The 27,098-nt window shown below is 41.5% G+C and overlaps 1 protein-coding gene across 3 annotated transcripts in view; it reads right to left on the bottom strand.

Annotated features, from left to right (window-relative positions):
- The window catches only part of LOC132819096 (zinc finger FYVE domain-containing protein 9-like), a 133,606-nt gene that overhangs the window by 35,034 nt on the left and 71,474 nt on the right, over window positions 1–27,098 (bottom strand). For all 3 annotated transcript variants that reach the window (XM_060830457.1, XM_060830458.1, XM_060830459.1), the window contains one exon: window positions 5,003–5,179. In XM_060830457.1, coding sequence (XP_060686440.1) covers window positions 5,003–5,179 — 177 coding nt within the window. The remainder of the gene's footprint in view (window positions 1–5,002; window positions 5,180–27,098) is intronic.

The following is a 27,098-nucleotide window of genomic DNA, read 5'->3' as shown; positions in this document are numbered from 1 at the left end:
TCAAAGAAATCATTTCCAACTCCTAAAATACCTCAAAACCAGCAGCTCTTAGAACATAGAACAATACAGCACAGAACTGGCCCTTCAGCCCTCGAAGTTGCACTGACTTGTGAACTAATCTAAACTATACTATCCCATCATAATCCATGTGCTTAAATCTCCCTAATGTGGCCGAGTTAACTATATTGGCAGGCAGGGCATTCCATGCCCTTACCACTCGAGTAAAGAACCTGCCTCTGACATCTGTTTTAAATCTAGCACCCCTCAATTTGTAGCTATGCCCCTTCATACAAGCACTCATCATCCTAGGGAAAAAAGGGCTTTCACTGTCTACCCTATCTAATCCTCAGATCAAATGGCAACTCAAGATGGAGAACGGGAAAAATAGCAGTAACAGCTGCTCCTTTGAGGTATTTTAGGTGTTGGAGGTGATTTCCTTGAATTCCAAGAGCAGTAATTGCTGTTTTATATGCTGTTGCATTGTTATGGAACTGTGGAGAGGGAAAAAAAAGTCAAAACAACTGCACTTTTAAAAGGGAGAGGAACAGACAAAGGAAGCACATGGTGCGGTCAGTGTGAGAGAGAGAGCGAAAGCGCGAGAGAGCGCGAAAGCCAGACACTGACACAGCAGCGAACCTGCGCAGTTACTGCCTTTGATGTTGGAATTTATGTATCACTGGACATCTGAGTGCACCTGGGAAAATTAACAAACAGTGAAATTCACAACTAGTCTTGGAGGAACCGGTTTGGGAGAGGTCACAACACAGAAACAGAAGCGAATACTTAAACTTGGCCTTACATGAAGTCTGCAGTAGTGAGTAGAGTGGGTTCTTTCTTGATTATGTGTTTTGAGATAGGTCTCTTGACTAAACTTAAAATATAAGCCACAATTATTAATTTAACCTGGAGCAGTGTTTTGTAGAGGAATAGGACGGTGCTATTTTCAGAGTCTGCAGATTGTGAAGGAGCAAAGGTGGCCTTTAGTAGAGTGATATGCTCTTCTTGTCAGATGTGGGAGTTTAGGGAGAATTTATGGGTTACCAAAAATATCTCCAATAAATGCCATTGGCTGAGAATCCTATCAGATTGAATGGATCAGTTGGAGAAACAGAGGCAATGGGGAATTTAGAAGAGCAAGGAGAGGTGATGGATGGCAGTTTATAGGAAAGGAGAAAAGTTGCATATGCAGTCACATAGATAGGTTAACTCCAGGAAAGATAAGAGAGATAGGCAGTTAGTGCAAGAGTCTTCTGTGGCTATCCCCCATTTCAAACAAGTATGCTGTTTTGGAAAATGTTGAGGGTGGGGTGGGTTGGATTCTCAGGGGAACATAGCATGAACACTGGCTCTAATGCGATGAGGGGCACGCTGGGTTCCAAGAGATTAACTGTGTTAGGGGACTCTGTAGTCCGAGGTACAGAGAGAGGTTTTCTGGCCAGCAGCGAAAAATCAGAATGGTGTGTTGCTTCCCTGGTGCCAGGATCAAAGATGTCTCAGAGAGGGTGCAGAATGTTCTCAAGGGGAAGAGGGACCAGCAGGAGGCCATTAAACATGTAGGAACCAACAAAATAGGAAGGAAAGTTTGAGATTCTGAAGGGAGATTTAAAAAGGAGGCAGGAATTTAAAAAGGAGGTCCTCGAGAATAGTAATATCTGGATTACTCCTGGTGTTATGAGCTAGTGACGGCAAGAATAGGAGGATAGAGCAGATGAATACATGGCTGAGATGCTGGCATATGGGAGAAGGATTCACATTTTGGGATCATTGGAAGCTCTTTTGGGGTAGAAGTGACCTGTAGAAGAAGGTCGGATTGCAGCTAAATTGGAAGGAAACTAATATACTGACAGGGAGATTTGCTAGAGCTGCTCGGGAGAATTTAAACTAGTTAGGGGGATGGTGGGATACAGGAAGATAGTGAGGAAAGATCAATCTGAGACTGGTTCAGTTGAAAAACAGAAGTGTGTCAAACGGTCAGAGCAGGCAGGGACAAAGCAGAGAAAATGGTAGGACTGATAAATTAAACTGCATTTATTTCAATGCAAGGGGCCTAACAGGGAAGGCAGGTGAACTCAGGGCATGGTTAGGAATATGGGACTGGGATATCATAGCAATTACAGAAATGTGGCTCAGGGATGGGCAGGACTGGCAGCTTAAATGTTCCAGGACATAAATGCTACAGGAAGGATAAAAAGGGAGGCAAGGGAGGAAGGGGTGTGGCGTTTTTGATAAGGGATAACATTAGGCATGTACTGAGAGAGGATATTCCGGGAAATACGTCCAGGGAAGTTATTTGGGTGGAACTGAGAAATAAGAAAGGGATGATCACTTTATTGGGATTGTATTCTAGACATCCTAATAGTCAGAGGGAAATTCAGAAATAAATTTAGACGGAGATCTCCGTTATTTGTAAGAATGATAGGGTGGTTATGGTAGGGGATTTTAACTTCCAAACATCGACTGGGATTGCCATACTGTTTAGGGTTTAGATGAAGGGGCATTTGTTAAGTGCGTACAAGAAAATTTCTGATTCAGTATGTTGGTGTACCTACTAGAGAACATGCAAAACTTGACCTACTCTTGGGATATAAGGCAGGGCAGGTAATTGAGGTGTCAGTGGGGGAGTACCTGGGCCAGCGACCATAATTCTATTCATTTTAAAATAGTGATGGAAAAGGATAGACCAGATGTAAAAGTTGAAGTTCTAAATTGGAGAAAGGCCAATTTCGAAGGTATTAGGCAAGAATGGTCAAAAGCTGATTGGGGGCAAATGTTCGCAGGTAAAGGGATGGCTGGAAATGGAGAAGCCTTCAGAAGTGAGATAACAGGAGTCCAGAGAAAGTCTATTCCTGTCAGGGTGAAAGGAAAGGCTGGTAGGTATAGGGAATGCTGGATGACTAAAGAAATTGAGGGTATGGTTCAGAAATAGAATGAAGCATATGTCAGCAATAGCCAGGATAGATCGAGCGCATCCTCAGATTCTAAAGGCAGTAGGAGTATACTTAAGAAGGAAATCAGGAGGGCAAAAAGGGGACTTGAGATAACTTTGGCAAATTGAAAGGACCAAATGGTAACTAGGGAGAGAATAGGGCACCGCAAAGATTAGCAAGATGGTCTATTTGCTATCTCAAACAATTCAATTTTAAGACAGATGATTAAGCCACTATTATTCAAACAAAACAGCCCAACTTTTGTTTAAAGAAACCTCTTGTATTTGTATTTCATTATAAAGACAGCAGCGTTAATTAAACTCTAAACTGTTGCCTGTAGTTTGAAGCTCAAGCCTGCAGAGTAAACTACAGCCAAGATAGTGGATGCAGGGTCTACTAACTTTGAGACAGATGTTACATGGAAACTTGCTTTTTAAAGTAATTTAGCAGACTTGGGAAACCAGCCTTACAGCAGGTTTCTCACCTCAGTCTGCCAGCATTACAGCCCAGCTGCTGGTCAAGTCAAAACCATGCATTTTTTCATCTTTCTCTCCCTTGACTTCATTGACATCCAGTTCCCTTGATTTTGTATGCATGGCAGCCCTATTAAATGACCACTGTAATTACTGCCCTGACTTAGTAGAACAGTCAGGATCACAGGCATAAAAACACATGCTGCTTCATCTTTTAGGGCAGAGAACAGTTATAGATTTTGGAGTCCATGATATTTTGGATTGCAAAGCAATGATAGGAACATACGAAACACATGAATGGTAGAACTGCAATACATTAACAATATCGAATGCAAAATAAAGCAGAGCCATTTATCAAACGACTGTCAAGTGTGTGGCTGTCATAGATGACTTGGACAAAAGGGTCTGTTACTATGCTATATGGCTCAATAAAAGTCAGAATTATTGGTCAAGAGAAACAAAACTGGGAAGCTGAGATGGCAGAATAGGCTAAGACTTGTTCCTATTTCCTCGGACAGAGTTTGGCATCAATCCAGATCAGTAGATTGAAAATGGTCTGTTTGCTTCAAGGTTTTTGATCAAGTCTGAACAACCTTAAACCCAGTTTCTGGTGGGCACAGGACCATGACTGAAATCTATAACTTGGTAAAACTAATGATAACCAAGTGGTTGATAACCACCTGATGAAGGAGCAGCGCTCCAAAAGCTGGTGCTTCTAATTAAATTTGTTGGACTATAACCTGATGTGATTTTTAAACTTTGCACAACCTTGTCCGACACCGACATCTCCAAATAACCAAGGTACACCACTTACTGTAATAGAATCTTTTACAGATTTAATTCAGATCAGTGTTACCAATAAATTGACAAAAAAAAAATTCATTAATTTTCAGTCCAAAACTGCAATACATATCATGCTCTATATTAAAATATCTTTCATATCTACAAAAAGAACTGGGTAACCTAAATACTACCTGCCCTAATAATATAAAATTCAATTTGAGGAAGCTCTCAGTAATTCACCAGAGTTTCAAGTTATTCATGGAATGCAAATACTCCAGTTCTTTACTGGGGATCTCACTAAGTACAAAGATCCTAAAGACATTCACTACACTCTAACAAATGGTCACTTAACATGAGAAAGCATGGTTATATGCACAATTTGTACATAGTTGCTTTGAAATGATAAGGTTCTGATTTGTCATAGATCAGCTCAATAATGTATTGTGTTCAAACAAGTACTATCCTAATCATGTTCAAGCCCTTTACTTACAAATAAAAAAGGTGTGACAACTTTGAAATGTCATTTTATTCAAAACTGAAATTCAATTTGATAAACACAAAAGCAAAAAACTATTGCAAAAAAGAATTTCATGACATTCTCAAAAACTTCTTTAAAAATGCTCTCCTTTTCCTACATTTCATTTTTGAAACTTGCACAAAAACTCCATGCCTTCCAAAGGAAAAATATTTTACTGAAAGAATACTAACAAAAAGTCTGAAATAACCACTGATTATAGGTCCTACAAAGGTATAATACCAAAATGTTGAAAGTCAACTCTCATTTTCAGAGTATATATTTCAGTACAACATTAGCATTACCTTCTGCGCCTGGGTGTTTCAGAACTCCAACAGGTACCATGACAGTGGGTGGTGGAGAGCTCAGTGCCCCCGAGGCCTGAGCTTGTTGCAGTGGGGGAATAGTAGAACAATACTCAGCAGGATTGTTGGGATTTGGGCTTGAAGCCGAGGCACTGAATGTATTCTCCCAGGCTTGAGCTGAAAAAAGCAAACCATAAAATCATAATTTTATGATTTAAAGCACAAGTCAATAAATATAGTCTGTTTTCAAAATTACAAGATGGAATGCGCCTTGCAAAAATAAAAACAAATTGCTGGAAAATCTCATGCAGCATCCGTGGAGAGAAATCAGTTAATATTTTGGGTCCAATGACTCCTGCGAAAATAGTTGTATCATACATATAGAAACTAGCAAATTGATGACCTTAAGTTAAAAGTTCAGAACCTGTTAATTCATTTTCTGCATCACTATTTCCAAAATTGTATCAAATGCACATTAAAATTAAGGAACAGAAAACATAAGTGAATAAGGCAAATTGACACCATAATCAGCAACCCGAGTTTTTTTCTTGTGCTGATGAAAGATTAATCTGAAACATTAAAAACTGTGTTCCTAATTGCACAAGTTATCTGACTTGCTGAGTAATTCCAAACAGTTTCTATTTAACATTTCTAGCGCCCATACTATTTTCTTTTTGTAGAAACAGCATAGACATTCCCAGGGAAATCATTTTATAAAAACGTGAATACCTTAAATATCAGATAAGTGCTGATTTTTACAAGGCCTAAAATTATTAACAATATCTAATAAATACATAGAACAAACTCATACTTCAGACTTTGCTGATTAAAATTCAAATCAATCCATTCTTTTCTACATCTCAAAAAATGCAATAGGAGCAACAGCTGACAAAAGTATGACCAAAAGAATAACTTCTAAAGAATACCTTAAAGAAAGGTAGTAAAGCATAAAGCAAAAAGCATAAACAGTCAAGAGATAATCCCAGAAATTAGGATTTAAGCAGCTGAAAATGGTGGAATGATTAAAAAAGGGGAATATGAAAGAAGCTTGAATTGGTGACCTCTCATTCAGATCAAGTACCAAAGATCTTGATAGCTGGTTTACCCCAGACTTTCAAACAGGCATGCCTTTTTCAGCACAGCAACTACTTAACTCTATTTTCGCTCCTAAAATAACACCCTAGTCTTCAATTCACACCCTGGAAACTATGCATGGGTATTTATCCCCTTTCCCCAAGACCACCATTCCCCAACCCCAAAAAAGGAATCCAAGCAACTCAAAATGAAGTTCAGATCTGAAGACAATGCATACCATCTCAAAACATTAACAGTTTCTCTTTCCACAGATGCTGCCAGACCGGAGTTTCTCAAGCATTTGCCGTTTGTTTTAGATTTTTAAAATGTGCATTATTTTGTTTTTATTAAAAAAATAAAATTTGATGACAGGCAAGCAGCAAAGAGAGAAAGATCTTTTTTATAGCTTGTATTTATTTTTTTAAAAAAAAAGGTTTTTCACAAGTTATAATCATTGGGAGTGCAGATGTTGGGAGTGCAGAAATGCTCATAACAACGATGAAGTTCTAACCAACAGTCATTATTGCTTAACATTAATTCAATAAGGAAGCACACTAGTGCTTGGAATCAGAAGCAAAAATAAAACTGCAAGTAGAGGAAAACTTATGAGCTTTAAGATTTAATAAATGTTGGTAATCATGCGATAGAGAAGTGTGTTTCTATAAATATTTTTAAAACTTTCAATCCACTGGCTTTCCAGTTAGCATTTTGGAAAAATTTTAAAAATTGGCACATCACAGCTATCAGAAACAATTATTTTCTCAGTTGAGAACTAGGTTCATTTATTAGCAGCCCAGATAACAAAAATAACTTTCTTTCAAATGCTGCATTCTGGAGCTAGGAGTTCTACTCATTGGTTAAACTGCATTTAAAGCTCTACAACAATGGCCCAGTTTCAGTGAATTTCACACACGGGAAAGCAAATCTTAGCAGGAGTTATACACTTAATGGTAAGGTCCTAGGGAGTGTTGCTGAACAAAGAGACCTTGGAGTGCAGGTTCATAGCTACTTGAAAATGGAGTCGCAGGTAGATACGATAGTGAAGGAGGAGTTTGGTATGCTTTCCTTTATTGGTCAGAGTATTGAGTACAGGAGTTGGGAGGTCATGTTGCGGCTGTACAGGACATTGGTTAGGCCACTGTTGGAATATTGCATGCAATTTTGGTCTCCTTCCGCGCAAATTAGGTGGGTTAACCATGGTGGATGGGGGAGGGGTCTGGGTAGGTGCTCTTTCAAGGATCTGTGCAGACTCAAATGGAACAAATGGCCTGTTATTGCACTGTAAGAATTCTATGTGTGTGATTCTTTGAATGAGAGCTTCACAGACCTGTGAAAAAATTAGAGACCTCAAATTATATCTTCATTGCCAAAGTTTGTAATGGTTCCCACATACCTCAAATAACTCAGTAGAATTGAAAATTTGTGTACTTAACACAGCAATAGCCATTAAATAATCTTTGTGGGCAGAAAGAAGCTGAAAAGAACATTTTATTGAAAAAAAATTAAAATTTCTTGTTTTCTTAAATTTTCCACAAATACTTTGTTTTACATTCAAACTAAGTTAGATATAAAATATCAGCAGTGTATAATTCTGAGAGTTGAAACTGGTAAGAGTAACAATTATTTGGAGGCAACACCCAACACGCCTAATCATTGTGAAACAGCAAACAGAAAACTCTATCACCCAAGTCAGACAGAAAGGCATCGAGTGTTACAAGAACATATCTCAAAGAAAACAAGATAGGGCAGAGTTAACTGTCAAGTTTGGAGTTTTAAGCCATGAAAGAACACAATTGAGATAGATCATCAAGGATTTATCAGATAGTCAATAATCTATTAAATTGTAGAAAATAAAGTCATCATTACAAGTCAGGTTAGGGGGGCATACTGAAGAAAAAAAGAGACAAAAAGGATGCCGTTATTGCAATATCCTTCATACAAAGACTGATTAACAAAAACTGAATTATAGGTACAATAGAAGAGGCAAAACAGTCAAATCAAATCTAATGCATACATAAACAAACAATCAGAAGTGCAGAAATAAATGGCTGGCTGAAAGGATACATTTCCTTCATATAGAAAAGTAGGTTTACTTAGGATTCTGGGTAATCCAAGATGGGGGATGGGGAAAATTTCTGGCTCTAAGAGCTGCTCCTTTTTTTGAGGTATTTTAAGTGCTGGCGGTGATTTCCTCAAATTCCAGGAGCAGCAATTACTGTTTTATATGCTGTTGCATTGTTTTGGAACTTTAGGAAAAAAGTCAAAACAACAGCAGTTTAAAAGGGAGAAGAGCAGACAAAGGAAGCATATGGTGAGGGCAGTGCAGGAGAGAGAGAACCTGCAGTCACCGCCTTTGCTGTTTGAATTTGTGCATTGCTGGAGATCGGAGTGCATCTGGGAAAAATTAACAAACTAATTCACAACTAATCTTGGAGGAACTATTGGGCGAAGTTCACAGCACAGAATCAGATAAGTTAGTTGTTGTTTTAAGAATGTCCAAGAGAAAGGCTGCAGTAGTGAGTATAGTGGTTTCTTTCTTGATATGTTTTTGGAGATAAGTCTCTTGATTAAACTTAAAATATAAGCCGTAGCTATTAATTTAAGCTGGGGCAGTGTTTGTAGAGGAATAAGTCGGTATTATTTTCTGGGTCTGTAGATTGTGAAGGAGCAAAAAATGGCCTTTGCAGTGATATGTACTTCTTGTCAGATGTGGGAGTTAAAGAGAGTTTAAGGGTTACTGCGGATTATATCTGCCATAAATGCTGTTGGATGCGAATCTTATCAGATCGAGTGGATCAGTTGGAGAAACAGATTGAAGCGATGAGGAATTTGCAAAGTATGTGATGGATGTCAGTTATAGAAGAGGGGGCGGGGGGGGGGGGGGGGGGGAGAAAATGTAGGGGGTGATGGATTCTCAGGGGAATGTAGCACAAACAGCCAAGTTTCTGGTATTGAGACTGGCTCTAATGCAACGAGGGGTATGTCAGCTTCCAAGAGATCAATTGTGTTAGGGGACTCTGTAGTCAGAGGTACGGACAGACATTTCTGCGGCCAGCAGAGAAAAAGCAGGATGGTGTTGTTTCTCTGGTGCCAGGATCAAGGATGTCTCAGAGAGGGTGCAGAATGTTCACATGGGGAGAGGGGCCAGCAGCAGGTTATTGTCCACATTGGAACCAATGACATTGGAAGGGAAAAGGTTGAGACTCCGAAGGGAGATTACAGAGAGTTAGGTAGAAATTTAAAAAGGAGGTCCTCAAGGGTAGTAATATCTGAATTACTCCCAGTGCTACGAGCTAGTGAGGGCAGAAATAGGAGGATAGAGCAGATGAATGCATGGCTGAGGAGCTGGTGTATGGGAGAAGGATTCACATTTTTGGATCATTGGAATCTCTTTTGGGGTAGAAGTGACCTGTACAAGGAGGACGGATTGTACCTAAATTGGAAGGGGACTAATATACTCGCAGGGAAATTTGCTAGAACTGCTTGGGAGAATTTAAACTAGTAAGGTGGTTCCGGCGGGGGGGGGGGGGGTGGGAATCCAGGGAGATAGTGAGGAAAGAGATCGATCTGAGACAGGTACAGCTGAGAACAGCGGTGAGACAAACAAACAAACAAACAAACAAACAAAGTCAGGGCAGGTAGGGACAGGGTAGGACTAATAAATTAAACCGCATTTATTTCAATGCAAGAGGCCTAACAGGGATGGCAGATTAACTCAGGGCATGGTTAGGAACATGGGACTGGCATATCATAGCAATTACAGAAACATGGCTCAGGGATGGGCAGGACTGACAGCTTAAATATTCCAGGATATAAATGCTACAGGAAGGATAGAAAGGGAGGCAAGAGAGGAGGGGGCATGGCACTTTTGATAAGGGATAGCATTACAGCTATGGTAAGGGAGGATATTCCCAGAAATACATCCAGGGAAATTATTTGGATGGAACTGAGAAATAAGAAAAGGGATGATCACCTGATTGGGATTGTATTATAGATCCCCAATAGTCAGAGGGAAATTGAGAAACAAACTTGTAAGGAGATCTCAGCTATCTGTAAGAATAAGTGGGTAGTTATGGTAGGGGATTTTAACTTTCCAAACATCGACTGGGACTGCCATAGTGTTAAAGGTTTAGATGGAGAGGAATTTCTTAAGTGTGGACAAGACAATTTTCTGATTCAATATGTGGATGTACCTACTAGAGAAGGTGCAAAACTGGACCTACTCTTGGGGAAATAAGGCAGGGCAGGTGACTGAGGTGTCAGTGGGGGAGCACTTTGAGGCCAGCGACCATAATTCTATTCGTTTTAAAATAGCGATGGAGAAGGATAGACCAGATCTAAAAGTTGAAGTTCTCAACTGGAGAAAGGCCAATTTTGACGGTATTAGGCAAGAACTTTTGAAAGCTGATTGGAGGCAGATGTTCACAGGTAAAGGGGCAGCTGGAAATGGGAAACCTTCAGAAACGAGCTAACAAGAATCCAGAGAAAGTATATTCCTGTCAGGGTGAAAGGGAAGGCTGGTAGGTATAGGGAATGCTGGATGACTAAAGAAATTAAGGGTTTGGTTAAGAAAAGGAAGGAAGCACATGTAAAGTATAGACTGGATACATAGAGTGAATCCTTAGAAGAATATAAAGAAAGTTAAGAGGGAAGAATATTAAGAGGGAAATCAGGAGGGCAAAAAGGGGACGTGAGCGTGTTTTGGCAAATACAATTAAAGAGAATCCAAAGGGTTTTTACAAATATATTAAAGACAAAAGGGTAACTAGGGAGAGAATAGGGCTCCTCAAAGATCAGCAAGGCTGCCTTTGTGTGGCACCTCAGAAAATGGGGGAGATACTAAATGAATATTTTGCATCAGTATTTACTGTGGAAAAGGATATGGAAGATATACACTGTAGGGAAAGAGATGGTAACATCGTGCAAAATGTCCAGATTACAGAGGAGGAAGAGCTAGATGCCTTGAAATGGTTAAAGGTGGATAAATCCCCAGGACCTGAGCAGGTGTTTCAGAGAACTCTGTGGGAAGCTAGAGAAGTGATTGCTGGGACTCTTGGAGATATTTGTATCATCAATAGTCACAGGTGAGGTGCTGGAAGACTGGAGGTTGGCAAACATGGTGCCACTGTTTAAGAAGGACGGTAAAGACGTGCCAGGAAACTATAGACCAGTGAGCCTGACCTCGGTGGTGGGAAAGTTGTTGGAGGGGATCCTGAGGGACAGGATGTACATGTATTTGGAAAGGCAAGGACTGATTAGGGATAGTCAACATGGCTTTGTGCGTGGGAAATCATGTCTCTCAAACTTGATTGAGGTTTTGAAGAAGTAACAAAGGAGATTGATGAGGGCAGAGCAGTAGATGTGATCTATATGGACTTCAGTAAGGCGTTCGACAAGGTTCCCCATGGGAGACTGATTAGCAAGATTAGATCTCATGGAATACAGGGAGAACTAGCCATGTGGATACAGAACTGGCTCAAAAGAAGATGACAGAGGGTGGTGATGGAGGATTGTTTTTCAGACTGGAGACCTGAGATCGGTGCTGGGCCCTCTACTTTTTGTCATTTACATAGATGATTTAGATGCGAGCAGAAGAGGTACAGTTAGTAAGTTTGCAGATGACACCAAAATTGGAGGTGTAGTGGACAGCGAAGAGGGTTACCTCAGATTACAACAGGATCTGGACCAAATGGGCCAATGGGCTGAGAAGTGGCAGATGGAGTTTAATTCAGATAAATGCGAGGTGCTGCATTTTGGGAAAGCAAACCTTAGCAGGACTTATACACTTAATGGTAAGGTCCTAGGGAGTGTTGCTGAACAAAGACCTTGGAGTGCAGGTTCATAGCTCCTTGAAAGTGGAGTCACAGGTAGATAGGATAGTGAAGGCAGTGTTTGGTATGTTTTCCTTTATTGGTCAGAGTATTGAGTACAGGAGTTGGGAGGTCATGTTGAGGCTGTACAAGACATCGGTTAGGCCACTGTTGGAATATTGCATGCAATTCTGGTCTCCTTCCTATCGGAAGACGCTGTGAAACTTGAAAGGGTTCAGAAAAGATTTACAAGGATGCTGCCAGGGTTGGAGGATCTGAGCTACAGGGAGAAGCTGAACTGGCTGGGGCTGTTTTGCCTGGAGCGTTGAAGCTGAGGGGTGACCTTAGAGGTTTACAAAATTATGAGGGGCATGAATAGGATAAATAGACAGTCTTTTCCCTGGGGTCAGGGAGTCCAGAACTAGAGGGCACAGGTTTAGGGTGAGGGGGGAAAGACATGAGAGACCTAAGGGGCAACCTTTTCACGCACTATGGAATGAGCTGCCAGAGGAAGTGGTGGAGGCTGGTACAACTGCAACATTTAAGAGGCATTTGGATGGGTATATGAATAGGAAGGGTGGGGAGGGATATGGGCCAAGTGCTGGCAGGTGGGACTAGATTGAGTTGAGATATCTGATCAGCATTGATGGGTTGGTCCGAAGAGTCTGTTTCCATGCTGTACATCTCTAGGACTCCGTGTTGGTGCAATTTATACCAGATTCTCATTTAAAACACTAAATTCAATTATTTTAGAAATACAAATCAATCAATTACTTTATTGAGTCCACAAAAACTGAACCAAATCTCCAAGCAAGCCGCATTCCAACTACCATGCCGGCCAGATGTTGTCAACCACAGTTTTACTGTTGTAGGTACAGGACGAGGTTTATATCATCGGTTCTTAGCTTCCAGAAGTCCAACATTTCATTAACCAATGTATATGTTGTATCAACATCACTGTTCATATTCACAAACTAACTTGCTTCAAGGTCTACTCTGACTGGACCCACCCACTATTAAGTGATGTCATTTTTGTTTGTCATCGACTATCAGTTCTTTAAAACGCTGAGTGACTTCATGACAGTGGAACAATACAAGCACTCATCCGCAGCACAAATGGAACAAATAAAGTGCTTTTCAGTTCATTCGTGGACTTGAAATAGCATACATGAATCACTAGCCCCTTAATGTTAACAGGAGAAAGTGAGGTCTGCAGATGCTGGAGATCAGAGCTGAAAATGTGTTGCTGGAAAAGCGCAGGTCAGGCAGCATCCAAGGATTCCTGAAGAAGGGCTTATGCCCGAAACGTCGAATCTCCTGTTCCTTGGATGCTGCCTGACCTGCTGCGCTTTTCCAGCAACACATTTTCAGCCTTAATGTTAACAGCCTACAAGTGATTTTAAGTCATCATCACTTCAAATTGCAATCACACTTTTCAAAAAAAAATTTTGAAAAACACTGCAATAAAAAATGTTTTGACCTGGTCTAAAGAGTTACACAAAGTACTATAATGTGGTTTTAAAGCACACAAGCAAATTGTTAAAAACTACCATTCACCATATTCCAGGTTCCCAAACTAGCTAACATAGGCTTTTGTTACTGCTAGATCGGTTTTGAATTAGAGTTATCCTCAAAATTGGTAAACTTATACAGTATTTAAATCGCCAAATTGGCTCGAGAGATTGAGGAGGTTACATCAAGATTCAAAAGATCAAATCTTGGTTCCAACTTTCCAGTGAAGGACAGTGGATGAAGAGGAGAAAGACAATGATAAAGTGAAACTGGTTTTTAAACTGATAAAGGACAAGAATGGTCAAAGACAAAGCAAAGCAATCTTTTTTGTGACAAAAAAATGTAATTATTGCACTTTGACTTGAAATGAATACAAACTGCTTTTCAGCCATTTCAAATGGGCAGAATTTTTAGATTAGAGTGAGTAAAATGGTTTTCCTTTGTTTACCTTCTATTATTGTTAAGTTTGTCGACCAGATCAGTGTCATATAAACAACTTCAGGTCAAAAAAATCAAAGTCACAGGAAGCCATTCCATACAGAAGGTAACAGAGGTTTGCTCCACATACTGATAGCAAGAATTTAATGACTACTGCTATTGCAAACAATTTAACTATTGATTCTGTTTACTTCTAAATTTCTGTAAATTGGATCATAAGATGAAGAAACCTCCAATTATCTCAAGATAGTGTTTTTTGTTGGGGGGTTTGGGGGGTGGGGGGGGGAAGAAGCAGCATAGCAGGGGTAAACTGCAGTGACCTGGTCTCTGGCACTAGATCTGGCTTGGAGACTCAGAAGGGAAAGGGGGAGAGGAGGAGAGCGCTAGTTATAGGAGACTCTACAGTTAGAGGGACTAACAGGCGGTTCTGTAGGTATGGGCGAGACTCTCGGATGGTTTGTTGCCTCCCGGGTGCCAGGGTCCTAGACATCTCGGACTGTGTCCTTAAGGGGGAAGAGTGTGCAGCCAGAAGTTGTGGTGCACATAGGCAGGAAGTGGGGTGGGGAGGTTATTCAAGAGCTCGGAGTTAGGCTGGAAGCTAAAAGCTAAGACGGACAGAGTCATCATCTCTGGGTCGTTGCCGGTGCCACGTGACAGTAAGGCAAGGAATAGGGAGAGTGTGCAGTTGAACACGTGGCTGCAAGGATGGTGTAGGAGGGAGGGATTCAGGTATTTGGACAATTGGACTGCATTCTGGGGAAGGTGGGACCTGTACAAGCAGGACGGGTTGCCAGAAGGGCACCAATATCCTGGGGGGGGTAGATTTGCTAGCACTCTTCGGGGGGGGGGGGGGGGGGGGAAGAGAGTTAAATTTATTTGGCAGGGGCAAGGTTCCCGACTTGTAGTCCAGCAAGTAGGTTAGCTGTTTTTCAGGATGTCCAAGAATGTAAGGAGGCTGTGGAGAAGGTAGCACTGACCGGGAATACTTGCAGACATAGATGGGTTCAAGCGTGTATCAGAAATAAGGTGGGTGAACTTAAGGCGTGGATCGGTACTTGGGACTATGATGTTGTGGCCATCACAAACGTGGATAGAAGAGGGACAGGAATGGTTGTTGGAGGTTCCTTGTTACAGATGTTTCAGTAAGATTAGGTGGTAAAAAAGGGGGGGTGGCGTTGCTAATTAGAAATGGTATAATGGCTGCAGAAAGACAGTTCGAGGGGGATCTGCCTATGGAGGTAGTATGGGCTGAAGTCAGAAATAGGAAAGGAGCAGTCACCTTGTTGGGTGTTTACTATAGGACCCCCAATAGCAGAGATGTGGAGAAACAGATTTTGGAAAGGTGCAGAAGCCACAGGGTAGTAGTCATGGGCGATTTCAACTTCCCAAATATTGATTGGAAGCTCTTTAGATGAAGTAGATTGGACAGGGTGATGTTTGTGCAGTGTGTCCAGGAAGCTTTTCTAACTCAGTATGTCGATTGTCCGACCAGAGGGGAGGCCATATTGGATTTGGTACTTGGTAACGAACCGAGACAAGTGATGGGCTTGTTTGTGGGTGAGCATTTTGGTGATGGTGACCACAATTCTGTGACTTTCATCTTGGTTATGGAGAGAGATAGGTGCGTGCAACAGGGTAGGTTTTACAATTGGGGGAAGGGTAAATACGATGCTGCAAGACAGGATCTGAGGAGCATAAGTTGGGAGCATAAGCTGTCAGGGAAGGAGGTCATTGAAATGTGGAACGTTTTCAAGGAACAGATACAACGTGTCCTTGATATGTATGTATTGTCAGGCAGGAAAGAGATGGTCGTATGAGGGAACCTTGGTTGACGAGGTAGGTTGAATGTTTTGTAAAGAGGAAGGAGGCGGCTTACATAAGGTTGAGGAAACAAGGTTCAGACAGAGCGTTGGAGGGATACAGGACAGCCAGGAGGGAGCTGAAGAAAGGGATTAGGAGAGCTAAGAGAGAGCATGAAAAATCTTTGGCGGGTAGGATCAAGGATAACCCCAAAGCCTTTCATGCGTATGTGAGAAACATGAAAATGACGAGAACGAGGGTAAGTCTGATCAAGGACAGTAGTGGGAGACTGTGTATTGAGTCGGAAGAGATAGGAGAGGTCTTGAATGAGTACTTTTCTTCAGTATTTACAAGTGAGAGGGACCGTATTGTTGAAGGGGAGAGTATGAAACGGACTGGTAAGCTAGAGGAGATATTTGTTAGGAAGGAAGATGTGTTGGGCATTTTGAAAAACTGGAGGATAGACAAGTCCCCCGGGCCTGACGGGATATATCCGAGGATTATGTGGGAAGCAAGAGAGGAAATTGCAGAGCCGTTGGCAATGATCTTTTCGTCTTCACTGTCAACGGGGTTGGTACCAGAGGACTGGAGAGTGGCGAATGTTGTGCCCTGTTCAAAAAAAAAAGGAATAGGGATAACCCTGGGAATTAGAGGTCAGTTAGTCTTACTTCAGTGGTAGGCAAAGTAATGGAAAGAGTACTGAGGAATAGGATCTATGAGTATCTGGAAAGACACTGCTTGATTAGGGACAGCCAGCATAGATTTCTGAGGAGTAGGTCTTGCCTTACAAGTCTTATTGAATTCTTTGAGGAGGTGACCAAGCATGTGGATGAAGGTAGAGCAGTGGATGTCGTGTACATGGATTTAATAAGGCATTTGATAAGGTTCCCCTTGGTAGGCTTATACGGAAAGTCAGGAGGCATGGGATAGTGGGAAATTCGGCCAGTTGGATAGAGAACTGGCTAACCGGTCAAAGTCAGTGTGGTGGAAGATGGTAAATATTCAGCCTGGAGCCCAGTTACAAGTGGAGTTCCGCAGGGATCAGTTCTGGGTCCCCTGCTGTTTGTAATTTTTATTAATGACTTGGAAGAGGGAGTCGAAGGGTGGGTCAGTAAATTTGCAGACGATACGAAGATAGGTGAAATTGTGGATAGTGAGGAGGGCTGTTGTCAGCTGCAAAGGGATTTAGATATGATGCAGAGCTGGGCTGAGGAGTGGCAGATGGAGTTCAACCCTGTCAAGTGTGAGGTTGTCCATTTTGGGAGGACAAATAAGAATGCGGAATACAGGGTTAACGGTAGGGTTCTTAGTAAAGTGAAGGAGCAGAGGGATCTTGGGGTCTATGTTCATAGCTTTTGAAAGTTGCCACTCAGGTGGATAGAGCTTGTAAGGAGGCCTATGGTGTATTAGCATTCATTAGCAGAGGGATTGAATTCAAGAGTAGTGAGGTGATGTTGCAGCTGTACAGGACCTTGGTAAGGCCACATTTGGAGTACTTTGTGCAGTACTGGTCGCCTCACTTTAGGAAAGATGTGGAAGCTTTGGAGAGGGTGCAGAGGAGATTTACCAAGATGCTGCCTGGAATGGAGAATAGGTCATACGAGGATAGGTTGAGAGTGCTAGGCCTTCTCTCATTGGAACGGCGAAGGATGAGGGGTGATTTGATAGAGGTTTATAAGATGATCAGGGGAATAGATAGAGGAGACAGTCAGAGACTTTTTCCCCTGGTACAACAGAGTGTTACAAGGGGACATAAATTTAAGGTGAAGGGTGGAAGTATGTGGGGGGGGGGGGGAGGTGAAGAGAAAGAGGATGTCAGGGGTAGGTTCTTTACCCAGAGAGAGTGGTGGGGGCATGGAATGCACTGCCTGTGGGGGTGGCAGACTCAGAATTATTGGTGACCTTTAAGCGGCAATTGGATAGGTACATGGATAGGTGCTTAAGCTAGGACAAATATTCGGCACAACATCGTGGACCAAAAGGGCCTGTTCTGTGCTATATTGTTCTATGTTCATTTTGGAAGCCACTGAATAACCCTGGAGGAGTTCAGCCAGTACCTGGCAACAATCTTTGCTCAGGACATTCACTCTTGCTCCCCATTATAATGCGCCATCCTCTACTGTAATCTGATCTGTCAGGGTCCAAGGTGATTTCAATTCTGCTTACGGTGGCCCTTTGGTTTTCACCATCACCACCAGCTGTCTCAGCTTTGGATGCAGAAAGATCTGGTCCTGGCAAAGTCTGATCTTGCCAGTTGTGACTGGAAACATGCCCAAAAAAATTTAAAACCCTGATGGACTGGTCCGGTGGCAGTACCACTGATAGCATATGTCAGCAGGAGGCAGCTCAACGCATCCACATGTGCAACTTGGCCTTCCAGGTGTTCCAATTTGTACTAATGCACACTTAGTATTACAGCCAACCACTGAATCAGCTGAAGCTATGGGCAACGCTGCCTTGTCCTTGTTAAGTAGACTTGGCAGGGTTTATGGTCTGTTCGTATTATAAATTTACATCTGTAACAGGTACCAGTGGAACTTCCTGACTCCAACTATGACTGTCAAACATTCCTTCACTAACTAGGTGTATTCATGTTCTGCGATAGCCAAAGTCCTGGAAGGACACATGCTATTGGGTGTTCCTCTCCATTGGGCCACCTATGAGCTGAATACTACTGCAATGCCATGCAAGGAGGCATGTTGTGTGAAAAGCAGATCTCACTTGAGTTCATCGTGTGCCAACACCTGAGAGAATGATAGCTGCTTCTGCACATCCCTGAAAGCTATGGCTTGGTTATACACCATTTCCAAGGCTGACCCCCTTTTTTAAAAAAAAAGTTGATACAAAAGGTGCCAGAATGGAGGCATGGTTGCATATGAACTCTTATAATTCACCAGCTCAAGGAAAGACCTAATCTCCTGCACAGACAAGGGAACCGGGGCACCTCGATCACTCTCACTTTATCTTCTAACACATATCACACGATCTTGTCGACACTGTAGTCGAAGTAGATCACTTAGGATGCCTGGAATACATGTTTTCGCTTCTTAGGCATATGCCCACCTAGGAGAAAATGTCTAAGAACTATGTCCAAGTTCTCCTGATTGGTCTTCTCTATTATTAGCATGTCACCCAGATAAATGGTGGCCTAGTAAAAATGATCTCCATTTTCCACTGAAACATTGCACGGGCTGACGATACCCCAGATGACAGTCCCATATTGGTGCAAACCATTACACACGTGAGAATCCTCACCTAACCACAACGGCAAGTACACAAGGCAGATTCCCAGCTTAGTGTATAAATCCTTAATGTGACAGATGGGATATCCAGCTGCAAGAAGCAGTTTACCATTTGTTTAAAATCCCCATAAAGGCAAGCCAACTCAATGGTTTCACAAATCCGTACAACCGGTGCTGCCAATTCCGCAATCTGAACAGGTTTGATGATTCTTTGCTTTCCAGCCTTCTGGTTTCTGCCTCTACTTTTGCCCATAAGGTGAATAACACTGGATGGTGATGGTGAGAAAAGACTCAAAGGAAAAGCATATAATTAAAGAACCCAAAGAATGTTAGAAAAAAAAGCAAAAAGTATTAAGAAAGATAACTTTGCTAGAAAAAGCAGGAAATCCAGCTCTGTACAAGAACAAATTTAGGCAGCTATGAAAGTTAACAATTAGTCATTGAGGAGGAGCAAAAGCCTATGAGGAAAGACAATAGGGGTTTGAATAAAAAGTTTACTAATCAAGCATGTGGAGGTGGAAAACAATGAAGAATGGGTTTAAGACATTTTAAAAAATAGCCAGTAATCAGGTTTAAACAAGGACATGAGGTAATGAGTATGTGACCAAACTTCAGAGGATATCAACACTTATGTCATCACCAGAGTCAGCGCAAGGGCAGTTTCTCAACACTATTCTAGTAATGTGATCAAAAGTCTAACAAATTCATCACAAGCACAGCAGAAATGTGGGTAGGACATCATGTTCATCAGCATGTGTTTGATTGACATGTTTAGTGGGCAAAAATTGTACAAATACTAAAGATTGAGTGTACCATTTTTGGAGTAGTCTGAGAGCGCACAAGGTTGGAAAGTGCTGGTATCGCTACTCTGCTGAGGTTTTAGAACTGAAAATGTGTTGCTGGAAAAGCGCAGGTCAGGCAGCATCCAAGGAGCAGGAGAATCGATGTTTCGGGCATAAGCCCTTCTTCAGGAACCTTTCCTCAGCTCATGCCCGAAACGTCGATTCTCCTGCTCCTTGGATGCTGCCTGACCTGCTGCGCTTTTCCAGCAATACATTTTCAGCTCTGATCTTCAGCATCTGCAATCCTCACTTTCTCCTGAGGTTTTAGAACCTCTACTTAAGACTAGGGCTTGGTGTCTTGTTACCCTAACTGTGGTACTGTATTAAATGTTTAAATGTATGTGCTAAACCTCGAATGGACTGCTAAGAATTTTATTCCAGGCAATCAAACGAACTCAGGCACAGAACCAGGGAAGGTTGAATAGACTCCAGTAGGGAATCCTCCCTTACCCACTGAAGCTCTCGGGGAGGCTTCGACAATGGGCCTTGCAAGGTCATGGTAATGTTTCCTGGTCAACATGCAAGATGGCCTTGGCTCCTTCGACAGTCCCTCGACCTTCCTGAAAAATCTCATTTATTAAGATGCCACTCTAATCAAAAAATGCTGAGCCAATCTAGGTAAATCTTTATCAAGCAACTTTGCCCATCAAGTCTTTTACCACAATCAATGGTAACTGAATCAGCTGCTTCTCATAAGAGACCAGGACCAAAGTTGCATCCTTAAGGGTTGGCGTCTAGAGCGAATTTTGTTTACGACTAGTTCTGTGATCATAGAAATGGCCATGCCATGCCTGTATTGACCTTCATTAAAACCAGCTGACCATTTAACGAGACATTTATTTTGTTTTGCTCAGCAGCTTCAAAAGGTTCCAAACCAGATGTAGGAGGGCTGCACACTCCTGGATACTGGCCTAACAGTTCTTACTCAATTCAGAGTCTGTTGCTGTCTAGAGTCCGCTTACCGGCAGTGACTACAATGACTTGCCAGACTATATCCCAAAGAAAATTTTAACTATTCGGTTGAGACTTGGCTTTGTTTTGGGGTTTTGCTGTGGGTTGACCCAGACTGCCTCTGCTCAGGACATGCTCCGGGAGAAGGTTTGGAATCGTCTTCACTCAAGTAGTGTTCTCCAAGCTCAGTCAAACTAGCAAGGATGTCCATTTCCATTGGAATACCACCCTCCAACTCTCATGCTCTACTTGCTGCATTTTCCAATGATAAAGCCAATTTTAATGCTTGTTTGAAGTCCAGCTGGGTTTCAGTTAGTAGGCATTTTTGCATGGTTAAGTCATTCATTCTACATACCAGAGTCTCAGCATCTCATTGTTTTAACACTTAAAGTCACATGCCTGTGCCAGATATCTTAAACTAGTCAAAAAACCCGATACAGATTCCCCTAGTTCTTGAATGGAGTAATACTGATACTCAGAATTAGACATGACTTGAGGTCGTAATATTTATTAACTAAACCAGTCGACTCTTGAAAAGTTTTAGTATATGGTCAGGGAAAGTTGCAGGTCCACAAGCTGTCATGAGAATTACTCATTACTTTTCATCTGCCCCAACATTTGCCTGAAAAAAAAAACACTTTCCACATACTGGACCCAACCTTCGATGGCAGGATCAAACAAATCAAGTTTCCTAAATAACAGCATAATGCCAGAAACCTTACCCCAACTCAAAGACAACTGATGCGAACGGATTTCCTCAGGACCGTGCTTTTCTCATCACTGAAATAACTAGGTTGGTATCCCATCACCAAGTCACCTTCTATTTACACATTGAGCATCCTTAATACTGATGTAGATCCTTCAAAGCCAGCCATCCAACTGAGCAGGATGTTGGTTACTCCTGTTTTTTCTGTCAGCCAGGGCTCCCTGACTGGACCAGGTTAACAGCCCCAGAGAACTCATTCTATGACCTAATTACAATCACTACAATTAGAATTCTGATTTTCCAGATGTTGTGACAAGGAGTAGTCATAGAGTCAGAGATGTACAGCATGGAAACAGACCCTTCGGTCCAACACGTCTATGCTGACCAGTTATCCCAATCCAATCTAGTCCCACCTGTCAGCACCTGGACCATATTCCTCCAAGCCCTTTCTATTCACATTTCCATCCAAATGTCTTTTAAATGTTGCAATTGTACTAGCCCCCACCACTTCCTCTGGCAGCTCATTATATACACGTACTACCCTCTGTGTGAAAGAGATGCCCCTTAGGTTTCTTTTATATCTTTCCCCTCTCACCCTAAACCTATGCTCTCTAGCTCTGAACTACCCCACCCTAGGGAAAAAGATCTTGGCTATTTATTCTATCCATGCCTCTCATAATTTTGTAAACCTCTAAGGTCATCCCACAGCCTCCAACGCTCCAGGGAAAACAGCCCCAGCCTGTTCAGCATCTCCCCATAGCTCAAACCCTCCAACCCTGGCAACATCCTTGTAAATCTTTTCTGAACCTTTTCAAGTTTCACAACATCTTTCCGATAGGAAGGAGACCAGAATTGCACACAATATTCCAACAGTGGCCTAACCAATGTCCTGTACAGCCGCAACATGGCCTCCCAACTCCTGTACTCAGTACTCTGACCAATAAAGGAAAGCATACCAAATGCCTTCTTCACCATCCTATTTACCTGCACTCCAAGGTCTCTTTGTTCAGCAACACTCCCTAGGAGCTTACCATTAAGTGTATAAGTCCTGCTAAGATTTGCTTTCCCAAAATGCAGCATTTATCTGAATTAAATTCCATCTTCCACTTCTCAACTCATTGGCCCATCTGAACAAGATCCTGTTGTAATCGGAGGTAATCTTCTTCACTGTCCACTACACCTCTAATTTTGGTATCTTACTAACTCTAACTTTTAAGCACGCATCCAAAGTCATTTTATATAAATGACAAGTAGTGGACTAGCAGCGATCCTTGTGGCACTCCACTGGTCACAGGCCTCCAGTCTGAAAAACAATCCTCCCCCACCCTCTGTCTTCTACCTTTGAGCCAGTTCTGTATCCAAACAGCTAGTTCTCCTTGTATTCCGCGAGATTTAACCTTGCTAACCAGTTTCCCATGGGGAACCTTTTCAAATGCCTTACTGAAGTCTATATAGATCACATCTACTGCTCTGCCCTCATCAATCTTCTTTGTTACTTCTTCAAAAAACTCAATCAAGTTTGTGAGACATGAGTTCCCACACACAAAGCTATGTTGACTATCCAAATACTTGTACATCTTGTCCTCAGGACTCCAACAACTTGCCCACCACTGATGTCAGGCTCAATAGTCTAATAGTTCCCTGGCTTGTCCTTACCACCTTTCTTAAACAGTGGCACCATGTCAGTCAACCTCCAGTCTTCCGTCACCTTACCGGTGACTATCGATGATACAAATATCTCAGCAAGAGGCCCAGCAATTGCTTCCCTAGCTTCCCCACAGAGTTCTCAGGTACACCTGATCAGGCCCTGGAGATTTATCCACCTTTATACATTTCAAGACATCCAGCATTTCCTCCTCTGTAATATGGACATTTTTCAGGGTGTCACCATCTATATCCCTATATTCTCTATCTTCCATCTCCTTTTCCACAGTAAATACTGATGCAAAATACTTGTTTAGTAGCAAGAGGACACTCGAGCACTGCTGAACCAGCGCATGACTTCAAGCCATTGAACACCATTATGGTTGGGGTCCTTCTTCAACTCAGCAAGTTTTGTTCAGTTTGTGCTGAAAGCTTCTATTCAAATCCAGTCACTTCAGTTTGAAAAGGGCATAAAACAGGTTGGGATTCTGGGTTACTAATCTGGGATCACTTCTCGCCTCCCTTAGATTCTCACAAACCCAAATTTTACCAATCAATTGAAACATTGTTAATGAAAACCTCATTTTACCATTAAAAAAACTGAATTTTTAAGAAGCATCATTGTATATTACCTACAAGATCAAGTCTGTGGCACTGCAAGTGGTTTAGCTACAGAAAGAAGAATGGAAGATTAGTAATACAGGGTTCATCAGTTAGAGAAACAAACAGATATTTTTGCAGCTGGAGGCATAACTCCAGGGTGAAATGTTGCCTTCTTGGTGTTAGGGTCAAGATGTCACAGTGGTTCCAGGTCATTCTTCTGGGGAGGGTGATCAGCCAGAGGCTATGTTTCATTTGGTTCCAGCTACAGAGTATAATAGTATGTGGTTTTACAGTCAGAATTTAGGGATCTAGTTAAATTAACAAGCAGGACCGCTTAAAAATGAAGATTATTCCCAGTACTACACATTACAGAAACAGAAAAATAAAACAGCTGAACGTGTGGCAAGAAAGCTGACAGAGGAAGGACATTAGATTCCCAAGATACAGGACTGATTTCTCGGGGAGATGGCACCTGTACAAGCCAGATGGATTGCACCCAAACAGAACTGTAACTGAGTTCCTTGCAAGGCATATTTCTAATAGCACTAGTAAAATTTTATACTAAATTTGTAACAGTGAAGGAACCAGGAACACTAGAAAGGAATACCAAGGCACGCAGAAATACTGCAGCTTTGTTCTGAAATAAAGCAATAGTCCTGCTCTCCTGCAATCTCGAGTTTTAAGAAAATCGTGCAATATTTAATAATAGGGCCGGAATCACATTATAGCCAATACAGATAAGGAAAGTGTGCATTCTTCAAATAACGGTCTAAATTCTTCAATCTCGTTAAAGCCAAATCATATTGTTCTTCTAAACATGTTTCAGAGTCTAGTGGAGGAAGAGGGCATCTCGGAAGGTTTAAAAGGACAGAACTGATTTTGCTGGAGCAAAGGAAGGAGGATGTAATTACACTGGTCAATATAGTCTATAGACCACCAACTAGCAGGAAAGATTAGGTTTAAATCTGAAAGGAAATTATAGACAGGTGCAAGCATTAGAGAGTAGCTATACTGTCAAATTTAAAATACCCAAATACAGACTGTGATAGCAGTAATTAAGAGAGAGAAACAAGCATTTTTAGTTTGCAGTCAGGAGCATTTTCCATAGCAGTATGTGACAAGTCCAAGAAGAAAAGGAGATATTGCTACACCTGGTTCTTGGAAAGAAGGTGGGCCAAGCGATCAAATGCCAGTGGGGGAACATTTAGAGGACTGTGATAAATGTATCAGAAATTTTTACAATCACAGAGGATAATCCAGCACAAGTATAATAGACTGATGGACAGCTGAAAGCTCCTGGGAAGTTGAAAAGTCTGGAGATGGACAAACCATGACCAAATGGACTGCACCCCAGAGATGTGAAAGAGATAGCTGAGGAGATCGTACAGAGATTAGTAACCTTTCAGGAATCACTAATCAGGGAAGGTTCCAGAGGACTGGAAAATGACTTATGTTACATCCACATTAAAGAAGGGAGGGAGACAGAAGACTGGAAAACTATAGGCTGGTTAGCCTGACCTCTGTTATGGTAAGATGTAGAGACCATTATTAAGAATAAAATTGTAAATATAGCAAACTTTGTTTTAACTGGCAGCTAGATGAACCTGCACTTTTAATAAACTGGAAAAAATTATAAATCTGACATCAGTTTACTGTTATCATAATCTCCACAATATCAGTCATGAGTTGAGGGCAAGAATGAGAAGGCTGTCAGCCTGGTTATTTACAGTATAAATCACTTAAAACTTAAGTACAAAATGTGTATACCTCCTGCATTACATTGCTATTACTTAGTGTGCATTTTTACATTGGTTGTGTGTACCTCTTGATCAACCTCTTGGTCCCAGAAGTGCCAGTTAATAAAAGGTTGCTGCATTTGGAAGTGCATGGTAAATAGGAGTCAGCAGACATCAAGTGGGTGTCATGCCTGACAAACCAGATAGCATTCTTTGGAGGTGGTAGTGAGCACGTTAGACAAAAGAAAGCCAGTGAATGTGATCTGTATGGATTTCCAAAAGACTTTGGGCAAGGTGACGCACAGGAGGCTACTAATAAGATAAGAGTCCATGGTATAAGGGGCAAGGTACGGCAGGGAGTAGGGTTAAAGGGTTTTTTTTCAGAATAGCAGCTGGTGACGAATGGAGTTCCACAAGGGTCAATGTCGGGACCACAACTATTCATAGTATACTGTGATGATATGATGGCTTTAAAGGAGGTGTATTTTGTCCTGTTTCATTTTGAAGACAGGTTTTAAAGATAGAAGCGTCAATCCATTTGAATCCAATAGCTTGAGGCTTTAGGGTTGTTTTGTTTTAACAAGCAAGAACAAAAGAAGCATCCCGAATAGGTGGGGATCAAGTTCCTTTAGAACTTGGGTTTTTAAGTTCTAGTTTTTCAGTAGAAGTGGCTGCTGGGGTCTTGAAGCTGGTTTTGGAAGTTGCATAACATCTCTCCCTGCTACCAAGTTTTCTCCTGATGTTTTTCCTACTGGACTAGAGGACTACATATGAGAATTTATTTTACTGCATTTGCCTTTACAAAGGGTGTGCGTATGGGATGCTACTATACTAGAATAGATATTGTTTAGCTGTAAAATAATCTATTATTCTGTTAAGTTTTCCCAATAAAGTTATTCCAATTCCTTCTTTATTGTGTATTTAAACTATAGTGTATAAATAAAGTATATTTTACTTCAAGATTGGTAGTTTGACCAATCAAGTTCCATCTGGAATGCACTCCTGGCAGCTGCCATTAAAATAAGGAAAAGAAGTTAGGGTCTAGACTATATTCTTAATATATTTTGTGGTGGTTTGGTCTGATTCACAACAATACCTTAACCATGTGGATAAAGGAACGGAGGACATTGTGTGCCATCCAAGAATGTAGCAACAAAGATAGATGGAAGGCCAGGTAGTGTGAAGGAAGCAGGGAAGCTGCAGAAGGATGTGACCAGGTTAGGAGAGTGGGCAAAGAAATGGTAGATTGATACACATGTGAGAAGTTGTGAGGATATGCACTTGGTAGGAAGATAGAGATGTGGACTATTTTCCAAATGGGGAAAGGCTTCGAAAATCTGAAGCAGATAGTGACTTAGTTTCAGATTAGTTTTAAAAAACCAAATTCAAATCCTACAGTCTGTAGGAAATCGGGATTTGAATCTGGGTTCCCAGAAGACTAAGTTGTTTGATTTAAGTTTCCCTAGTGATGTTTTAGATCCTGAAACCTAATTGAAAAAGAAACTCCCCTCTCCAGTCCTCTTCTGAATGATTTTGTTTCTATGATCTCTAGTCATTAGCCCACTCAGACTGTCATTCCTATTTATTCTAGCAAAACTTATCACCTCGAAACCTTAATTGGCTGAGGATTCTGGGATTATATTCATTAGAGTTTACAAGTTTGAGGGCAGATCTAATAGAAGCTTCCAAGATTATGCATGGCTTAGAAAAGGTGGACGATGGGAATTTGTTTTCGTTA

The sequence above is a fragment of the Hemiscyllium ocellatum genome, chromosome 9 (assembly GCF_020745735.1).
Source record: "Hemiscyllium ocellatum isolate sHemOce1 chromosome 9, sHemOce1.pat.X.cur, whole genome shotgun sequence".
NCBI lineage: Eukaryota > Metazoa > Chordata > Chondrichthyes > Orectolobiformes > Hemiscylliidae > Hemiscyllium > Hemiscyllium ocellatum.
The sequence above is the reverse complement of the archived record's forward strand: the minus strand, read 5'-3'. Positions and strand labels throughout refer to the sequence as shown.